Source organism: Pavona decussata, unplaced genomic scaffold, assembly GCF_977016875.1.
Source record: "Pavona decussata unplaced genomic scaffold, jaPavDecu1.1 SCAFFOLD_297, whole genome shotgun sequence".
NCBI lineage: Eukaryota > Metazoa > Cnidaria > Anthozoa > Scleractinia > Agariciidae > Pavona > Pavona decussata.
In genome coordinates, this window is record NW_028145694.1 from 102501 (window position 1) to 113302 (window position 10802).

The 10802-nt window shown below is 39.0% G+C and overlaps 1 protein-coding gene across 4 annotated transcripts in view; it reads left to right on the top strand.

Moving 5' to 3' along the window:
* LOC146454903 (vesicular inhibitory amino acid transporter-like) overlaps positions 1–10802 on the top strand; it is a 39667-nt gene that overhangs the window by 17461 nt on the left and 11404 nt on the right. The window contains exon 1 of one of the 4 annotated variants that reach the window (XM_085094934.1): positions 6396–6897. The exons of 1 other annotated variant lie outside the window; for it this stretch is intronic. In XM_085094934.1, coding sequence (XP_084951060.1) covers positions 6815–6897 — 83 coding nt within the window. In that variant the 5' untranslated portion in view covers positions 6396–6814. Of the gene's footprint in view, positions 1–6395; positions 6898–10081; positions 10187–10802 lie in introns of those variants that run through there. 2 more of the 4 variants (XM_085094936.1, XM_085094935.1) reach the window with 2 other exon arrangements.

Sequence of the window (10802 nt, forward strand, 5' to 3'; positions counted from 1 at the left end):
AATATAACTTTTTGTGTTGAAAATTTGTAAATACAATACAATTAAATGTTTTTAACTAAACTGTATAAAATTCTTCCTTTCTCTAAACGGCAAAACTGGCCAATAAAACCAAAAACCCCTGCACTAGCCAAATGTTCGATGCTAATGACAATTTGATCTTTCAACAGGCACCAAAACACTTGTAATAACGGGCCATTCCATTTAATATCTGCACACCCCACCCCATCGAGGGACTGGAAAATCTGAGAGGGAGGGAGGGGGTCTTTAAGAGTAATTTCTGAGGGGGCATTTATGTTGGTATCTTTGAACTCTTTTTTTTCCTAAGGGGGAATGTGTCAGACTTTCATCTTAATTTCTGAAGGGGTCTTCAAAAGTTATTTCTCACCGGGGTAGACACAAAAGACTTCAATGAGGGGGGAGGGGGGGGGGTGCGAATATTAAATGTATGGCCCAGTTTGTACTCAAATACATTCTAAAACGCAAATTTTCAGCCTAACACCTGCAGAAAAATAAGAATATTCAGCCTTTGCTCAGGGCTTCTAAAAAGAAACGAGTGTATACGTACATTATAATTGTTGTTTTTTGGTTTGTGCTGAAATCTTTCCGTATTTTGTTTCTGGAGAAACGAGAAAGTTACGAAACATTACGCTACAAATGGATAATGGTTAGTTTCTAAAGAAACTATGGTGCTGCGTGGACGTAAGGAGCAGAAAGGAATGTTTAGTTTATCAACAGACTTCATAACGGTAAATTCTCCGCCGGTCAGACAGTTTGCGAGCGCTGACACTTCGAGCGTAATAGCCCTCAGTCAGGTATCGAATCTCTTTCATTGGTAAATTTGTTTACCTTGGTAGTATTCAAAACTCCAAAACGCTGGACTGTTGAAGATACCCCTCCACTCCAAAACCCACAACACCGTAATTTGGCGATCTCAGCAAACATCACGGAGAGATTCAAAACTTTTGTGCGACATTAGGACATTTCCCATCGCTCAGTGACCAGACCTTTTTGTCACACCTCTTCGCACAGAAGGCCTTAGATAACAAGGACTGGAACAAGATTTCAGAGCCCAGCGGTTTTCGCGAAAACATGGGTTTGGTGGGGGTGCCCATTCTCGCGGGCTCACAAACCTGGTTCCAGTCCTTGTTATTTAAGGATTTTTTCCTCGCACACCCTCTTTATTGTCCAATGGCATTATACCAACAGTAAGCTGTCAATCATAGATTGATTGCTGGGTGCCAGTGCGCGGTCGCTACATATTGTTTGTGGCTGGATGGAAAATAAGGAATGCGGGTTGCGGAGTGTGGAAAATAGGGAGTATGGAAAATGAGGAGTGTGTGGAAATACATTAACTTCGAAAGATTTATTTATTTCAAAGTATTTTAACGCATTTATTCAACATAAAAAAATGCTTAGAAATATTCTTCTCATAATAACTGGAAAAAACGGAACCTGCATGCAAATAGGTTGCACCATTCGGTTTCAGTAAGCTTACTTTACACCACTACCGAAACTGAACTAACAGCAGAAGAAATTGCGAGTAAATTTAACCTGTTGGATGGCATAACCTGCGATGATGACTCGACTATTCATAATTTTATTATTATTATTATTATTATTATTATTATTATTATTATTATTATTATTATTATTATTATTATTATTATTATTATTATTATTATTATTATTATTATGCGCAGTAAAACTATCTGTATGCACCGTATAAGAAGCACCACAGGGCGCGTAGCGTAACCTGTGAGCCAAGCGAAACTTAAAATATCACGTAAATAAATCAATAAAATATATATACATATATAATAAAATATAAAATATATAAAAATATATAAAAGCCATAGTCTAAAAATATAAATTATATAAAAATATCTAAAAGTCATAAATTATATAAAAATGTATAAAAGTCATAGCTGGTCTATTCATGGCTGGTCTATCAATCTTGGTATAATAAAACATCATGTTACCACTTTGAAAGTTCTTGCAATGTTCAGCGTCGCCGATAAAACCGCCTTCTGCATTTTCTCTAGGACTTGAGTAGTCTTTCGCTCAACCACTGATCGCACACTAATCTCTGTCTGTTCTGACCAGCCGCCTAGCACATCCATGATAATGTAATACTAGTTAAGTGCACCTCATATCCTTTGTATTGCTTTTTCAGTTCCCACCTCAAGGGACCATACTTCATGGTTTTCTCCTCGCTCTTCTTCTCTCGATTACTAATCCATGGACAACTCATCTCTATGGTCATGACTTTCTTGCTCTAATGATTCACAACCCTCGCATCGACCCGGTTGGCTCGCACCTCCTGATGATCTGCATACACAGGTACATTCCACCACGCTTCTACTTGTTCTGACTTGTACAACGGCTTTGGCATCACTGACGAGTACCATGCTGGTACTTCGTCAAGAAGATCTTGGTCACGTAGGAGCTCGTAGAACAGGACTTTTAAAGCCATGTTATGTCTGAGCAAATACTTGCTCTGAGCTAGTGCAGAACACCCGGCCAGAATTTGCGGGACACTTTCTTGGGCATGACCACATAGCCTCATTACTATTATCATCATTAATATTATTATTATCATCATCATCATCATCATCATCATCATCATCATCATCATCATCATCATCATCATTATCATCATCATTATTATTATTATTATTATTAACTAAAGCTAAACTGACTATCATGAAGAAAGTTGTTCAACAGGGTCCGAAGAGCTTTTTCTGAACTGGGTCACGTCAGTTTTCCATACTATTTTCTATAGTATTGATTGAGTAGGCCCGGGCAAGTAATACGATAAACTGACTTATGTGCAATTATGAAGAAAATTATATGTCATTAATACTAATAATAACGATGGTCGGGAGGGGAGGAATAGGGAGGAGAAAGATGCCGAGAAGACAACAAAGTACGGGCCATTACGCTGGGAGCTCGAGCAGAGACATCCTGAATATCTTGGTACACAGTTCAATATTATTGTGGATGTACTCGGAGGTTACTAAAGAGATGTCAGGAAGGCACTTCAAGAGCTAGTGGGAGATAAAAGCGACACAATAGCTCGCAGATACAGAAATCAGTCATCACAAGCTCACTCAATATTGCGAGGCGCTTTAAGCTTTTGAAATAATAGACATTAGGCGTTTTATTATACTTTTTTATTTATTTTTTTTTAAGTGTTTCCATCGTGAGGCACAGAAGTTTAGTATCTAGATTGAAGATTTTATGGATAGTAAATAGTTTTACAATTTATAATTAATTACTAGGATCTTTATGATTAGGAGTTGGGATTTTAATTGTAAGGACTTTGGTCGTTGCATTGATTAGCTACGGCTGGCCGCCCAATCATTGTTTAGGATATTTGGGCATCCAGAAGTTTTTACTGCCATTATAATGATTGAATAATAATAATAATAATAATAATAATAATAATAATAATAATAATAATAATAATAATAATAATAATAATAATAATAATAATATTTTGTAGTGTTTTGTAGTGCATGTGTTTCATACAGAAATGCTCTTCCGCGCATAACAATGATAGAATGCATGATAATAATTGTGGAGCTCCGCTTTTAGGCTAGCCTTAATATATACTGTATATTATTTCTCTTCGTGGTTGAGACAACTGGCCCCTTTATATTTTTTGAAATAACGAATGTTATGAGCGTTATAGATTTTTACCCGAATTACTCGTGATTAATGATCCCTGCAGCGAATTAAGGAGTAACCACGTTAGCAGGTAAACAGAAAGAGTTAACTCAAGGGAAACAAATTTCACATTCCAAATATTCATTCTAAAATTGATGTGTAGCTTTGAGGTTTTTATTATAAACGGTGTAAGCTGTTGAAAGAAAAAATGAGAAAAAGCAGTTGTATATCATAGAGTGACACCCATAATTGTTTGAAAAGCAGTATAGAATGGTCCTAGAATACTGATTGTGAAATAGCGGAGGTATGAATACTATGAATACAAACAAAGTACTTCAAAATTCGTCGTTCCGTCCACATAAATCGTAGGGTGGTTTTATGCGTCGAAATCAATACGGTCAAATTTAATTATCTAGAACGAATTTAATTTACCAGAGGAATTTAATTCGTTTTAGACGTCGCGTTATCGTCGAATTTAATTGTTTGTGGGACCTTGAATTAAATTCGTGTGAATTAAATTCGACTGTAGGGGGCTGTGGACAAAACGTGGGGTAGGCCATATGGTGTAGGCCATGGCCTACCCTATGGCCTACTGGTGGTCAGGTTCTTAAAAACATTAAAATAAAATTGGTAAGAGTTAAAAGCATAGCATTGCAGCAAACCTTTCAACGTTTTCCTTGGGACTGTCTTATCAACGACTTTCTCCTCTTCTGCTGTTTTGGCAGCCACGTTTCGATCAAAATTTCTTAACCTACTGATAGAACAAGGGAGTCGAGGAACAGAATACCGGATAAGGGCAACTTTTGGGAAAACATCTTATCAGCTTTTCTGTTGACTGCTCAACTCATTCAAACTAGTCTTACCCCCTCTCTACACTCGCATTATTGCGTGATAGAGTGAGGAAAACCAGCGGTTGTTCTGGAACTGAGCCATTTCTGGCGCACCGGACACGACGATAAACACGTGATGCAAACGGCGGGAAAGTACTTGCACCTTCTTTCAGTGTGGTCAGTTACAACACTCCATGTATCCTACCGTCTCACCTACTCCGTACTTCTTCTTATACTCCCGGCCCTTCCGAACATGAGTTTGTTCGGGCTGACCCCGGTGGTTGCATGTTTAGTTCAGTGCTCTGTATGCTCTGACTCCCCTGCGTACTTCATCCCTGACCGGTTTGCCTTCCAATGCAGCGATCCGTGCAGTTTTTTTTTTTTTAATTCTCTGCATAAACGTTTCTACGTCGCCGTTGGCTTAAGCCCACCCTGGCGTGACTTTCCGGTGCTTGAACCCTTCTTCTTGTGAGTATCTTCAAATTTATGGTTGTTGAAAGGTGGACCGTTATCCGATTTGATCTCCTCTGGCACTCCTTATGTGTCAAATACCCTCCTGAACACTGGGATGGTTGCGTTATTCGCTGGTGGATCCCACGAATTCTACCACTGGGTATCTGGAATACTGACAGTAGAATACGAGGGCGAGGTCTCCATTACCCATGCGCTATCTCTACCATACTCTGCCTAAGTTTTGCCGGTACAACAATCCTGTCTCCTCTCAATACCATCCCGTCTACTATGGTCAGTTCATGGAAAACGTGCCTGTATCCCTGTATGCTTGAAACCTTTGTGTCTATCCAGCCTTGGTTGATACACTTCTTCATAATAAAACCTCAGAACTTAACTTCCGCTTCATCCCATCCTCGTCGCCAATTTAATGTCCAGTTTAGTCCTGCTATACGCTTATTCATGGACTACCGTTAATGTCCGTTCGGCGTTTCGTTCATACTAATTTACACACTGCCAAACGTGAGAATATATACTGTGAATACATAATGTTCCTGCCACTCCGCGCGTCCAGGCCCTCCACGCCATCACAATTAATATTTTGAAACCTGAACTACTTCTAGGCGGAAGTTAGTTGGGATGTCAATTTATACGCAAACTAAATGCAAAACTGGACCATAGCGGGCGGAGTATATTTTGGAACATGGAAGCGGTTAGCGAGTTAAAACGACACTTTGAGAGCCAGAAGTCCGGGATGAGCAGGTGAAATGGTGATATTTGGAAGAACTTGAAACCGTTTGACGGCTAATTTAACTGCTTTTTACGGTAAAAATTGCCCATTTTGACAGTTCGCGGTAACTTTTAGGCTGTTTGGCGGCTAACGGTTAACCCCATTGAAACCAGGCTCTACCTTACAGGATTCAGTGTTGAGGCTAAGAAATCTTTCGCCACTTATTTAACCGAGTTTTTGAACCTCATTAGTTTCATGAGCTCTAAACTAAAAGTAACAAAGGGCGAGACTTGTCCTTAGGGACGGTGCCTACTAATACCGAAGTATTTTTGTGTGGTTTATGACTATGCAGGAAAAGCAGATCTTAGCAAGGGCTATTGAAATCCAAAAAGAAAACTGGGGGTAACCACGCATTTTTCAGAGAAAATTAAGCAACAATATCTCTAAAAAAAGCTAAAATATAAAGCAATGTATGGGATATTTTCCTAAATTGACGCTTAATTATCTCTGAAAAATGCATGGTTACCCCCAATTTTCTTTTGAGATACCAAGAGTATTTGGTAAGTTCTGCTTTATCCGCATAGATTTAAACCGCGCAAAAATATCCCTGTATTAGTAGGCACCACCCATTGGAAACCCGAGTATCTCGAGATGCGCAGAACGTATGCGCAGTAACAATAGTAGGCACCGTCCTTAAGCGCATAATTAAGCACTTAAGTACAGAAATGTACTTATTGCGACAGCGACATGATATTTCAGTTCTTTTGTTCATTGTTCGTAGTCATGCGCTATGACGTAGACGGATGTCTGAATTTGGGCCTATCCGAAATCGGCTACCACGTACATTTGGTAGACCACTCGACTCGCGTTGGTTGTTCTACTTTTTGCTGTGCTTCACCGTGCTGACGAGAGCCAACCAGCTCGAAACAGCTGTCCACGGTTGCCGCATTCTGTTGATTCATGGCTTGGTCTCTATCATGTCGCTGTCGTGTTTCAAGTTTTCTACGCAGTCCGATCAGCCTTGCAGAAATTTGAGTCATTTATATTTTTGGCTGATTAGATCTTTTACAGATCCTGTGTATACTTGCAGTATTTTCGTTGTGCGGTTCCTTGCTTATTGTTTGCATGTACAGAAATGCCCGACAGTTTGGACATCTTCCGGGGATTTCAGAAGATTTGTCTTTCAAGGCATATGAGAGGACGGAAACATCGCGTACTGTAAGTACCTCCTGGTGTCTCTCATAAATCCTTAGAAAACTTTTCTAAGGATTTGTGAGAGCTTTATCTGGAGTATCTGTTTGCGCTCCAGGCTTCGTCACCTATGCTTTCCACTTTATGTCATCTAGTCGTAATAAACGTGTCTCAGTTATCATATGGAGGAATGTTACGTATCAGTGACAAGTCATCACTTGTCAAACTTTGTTACAGAATATGAATCGGGAAATCCGAATCACCTCCACTGACGTGATCGGCTCTGAAGGGAAGCCAAAGTCACGAGTAAATAAATCATCACTACAGAATTCTGCGGCATGCCGGCGCTTATGAAAGCGTGATTATCATTGGATGAGAAAGAGAAATTTGGGGAAATTCACGGTGGCGGATTTTCATTAATTATTGTGTTGAAATATAAGTGATGCCATGAGAGTGCCAATGACAATGAACTGCAATGAACTACCGACTCATAATATTGAAATATGGATCAAAACTTGTAATAATATGTTGTAAAACGCCATTTCATAGCTGTTATGAAATTTAGTTACCGTTAGTGACAGTTCTTGTTGTCATTCCAGAGTCATTTTTAAGCGAGGGATCGTTTATTTCAGTGTACAGTATAGTGCATGTGTATTTTATTAATTGTTTCAATGCTAAGCTATTTCGGGAGAAACTTCCGTTAGCTCCGACTGTGAGTTTACGGCGTCCGCTGTAATGATGTGGCCAATATATTAAGGCGACACATTGTTCAATTTCCGCACGTGAGAAATACACCAGATTGTGTGTCAAGTAGTCGCCTACGAGAGGTTAAAAATAATTGAAAATTTTAAACAATCATCTCTAAAAGTGGTCGCTTTCGAGAGGTGGTCGCCTACTAGAGGTTTCATCTATAGTTATTTGACTTGAAAACGTTTGGTATTTTGGAAAAAGTGGTTGCTAATGAGAGGTGGTCGCTTACAAAAGGTGGTCGCAAAGGGAGGTTCGGCTGTACTTCCGTTAACGTTAATTCGATTCATCCTCACAAGTTATTTGAGAAAAGACGTAAAATACATAAAAGTATTCACTAGATGAAAGTAGTGTTTGAATCGTACTTGCTTTATTTTGTGACGAGGATTTACAAAGCTACAACCTTATACAAAAACTGTTCGAAACTTTTCGACGGAAAATATCTCATGGAGAATGTTGAAAAAACCATTTCCGAGCCTCTAGATTTCAAAATTTTCTGGGGGAGAATGGCTCCAGAACCCCCCACAAACTTGCGGCCCCGGTGCTAAGATCACCTAGTTGTTTCCGTGCGATGGCGATTCTAACGGGAACTTTTCGCTCTCTAGGAACTTGTAGTTGCGGACACTCAAGTCTCCAAAATCTACGCCTCCATAAATTGTAGGATGGTGTTTTGTTCGAGGGATCCTGGATGGAACTTGAAGGAGCCAGAGAACATACATTGCATGCACGGAACTTCAAACTCCTGAGGAAATATCAGCACAAGCTCTAATGCCTAATATTTAAGATGCTCTTCATCCGTGAGTTCAAACCAAAGCTTAACAAACAATGTGATTCTAACCGCGCGAAGTTGTTTATTAATTATCCCATACTTCATTGTTTCTTACTACACCTTTTAGCGTTTTTATCACTATAAAATCACTTGTCATCATGGGATTCGCGTAGGGTTATTTATTCTACTAGCTTTTTATGCATTATGCCCCTATTTCTTAATGTTTCTTTGTAAATACTTTCGCACTCTCGTGCACTTTGGCGACTTAGTTATTCAAAGACATTACAATTGCATATTAATATGCAGGGTTTATTCTAAGTTACCCTTAACACCGAACTTAGTACGGACCGTTGAACGGTCGAACCGTCGATCGCTTTCAGCGTTTATTTTGATAATTAAATCTCGCTTCAAGATACTCACTGATGCGAAGAAATCGAATAAATATGACGAGATTCACGAGGTGCTGAAATAGCGGACCCCTACTAGTTTTGCCCTAGTAAATAGCAAAAGACGCGTTTGTCTGTAAACATGGCGCATCCGGCGCTGCACAGAGTAAAAGTTCTGGCTCTGAACTAAAAGACTTACTGTAAAGCGTCGTGCACTCAAAGCTATAAAGCGGTGGTACTCGCAATAGCTCTTTTTAATGTCAAAACAGGAAAACAGTCGGGTTTGTCTGCTACGATTCAGACTCACTACAAATCACATTCGCAATCAACTAATCAGCACCAAGGTTTTCATATGCAATTGTTGTTTGGTCAAAGCCGCAAATCTAAACAATGATTACCTTCTTTTCAAAAGTATGCTTTGAATTATGTTTCGTAACCAGATCTTTCTTTTAGTTCAACCTGAGTGCCGCTCGTGATTTTCCAAAAGTTAAAAAATTTCCATATTTCCACTTACTGCCCAAAGAGCCACGCTATACTTTAACATTTAAAATATCACTACCAAATGGCCTGTTTCGTACTCTCAGAGGGTAGGAATTTTTCCTTAAACATCAGTTGAAAAAGCGTATGTATACGGTAAGTCTATTTCACCAAACTGTCTCCTTGCTGCCGAACTATTTTCGCTAGTTATTGGGAAGCTTCCGAGCGCATCAAATAACACTCCTAAGCAGTGCAAGGAATTGTTATCAACCCCTAGCAGCCTCATGCCTCAGAAAAATGGTATACAAATATTGAGTTGGTCATGCCAAAATTACATTCCTCAAGGTCTTCTAATTTTTGATATTTTTTTTCTCGCCGTCAGTTAACACTTCGAACTTGATACCAATATTTTGCTCCTCGAATTTAAGGTATTGCCTGAAGTTATTCTGTGTGATCACGTTCTTTGCTAATTAAAAGAGCCGCTATTAATCAATTGTGACCATAAGAAGCTTGAAACAAAGAACATTTTTATTTCCGGGGGCGTTGGAACTCATTTACTTAAATCATCCATAAACCTATAAATAATGGACTGTCACTGAGGCATCAATCAAGTCGAATTTGGATGGTGCCATATAGTGTGACAGGTAGAATCAATTCTGGCTCGGCATTTTTCATTTCATGTTTCAAAACCTTCCTAGCACAAAATACTTCTTTTTCCATTGGAAACAATAGATCAATATGATTGTGAGGACGAACTTCACTCGGTTTTAAAAATAAATTAAGCTGCGCTCTGTTGGATAAAGATAAAGGTTGTCTGCTTGTTTGGCCTGGTTTAGTTAGAGCATGTCACATTTGCATTTCAATGATATTAAATGTAGTCATAATGATAACAAATCCTTTTATTTTCTTGAGGATCTAGCGACGACATATCTAGAAGGTAAGTTCAATCTTCAATAAGAAATATTATTTTTGCAACAGTCAATTTTAGCGGATGTACAATAGAAGAGTTGAGGAGAAATCGGTTAGTTCTCACTTCAATTGTTTTGCAGCATTCTTTTCCCGTGCTTTTCGGTTAAGCGCTTAATGTCGGCACTACCCTGAGGAGTACACGTATTTCTTACACCTTAGCTAGTATACACCTTCCAAGATATTTCTTGAGAGAGAACCTCGAGTTTGAGGGCTATAGGCCGAGCTTCAGATTTTTAAACTCAAGCAAGTAATAACTTCATACCTTAAATAGTTTTTGACTGGATGGTAAACCAAATATGAGCCTATCATTTGCTTTTACTTTTTTAATTACACTGCCATCATCATAACAACTCAATACACTGCAAACTGTGATCCGCTCTGGTGAAGGGTTAGCACTCGAAACCTCAGCTTTGAAATTCTCGGTGACTAAATTACTTATCAACTCTGTTGATTAAACCAAACACTGATTCGTCTCTACCCTCCCACCGACGCAACACCACAGTTTCTTTACAAAGTAGCTCCTTCTCTACACTGCAAATCACTTTGCCAATGAAAAGTAGAACCTATGTGCTGCTGTGAATTTT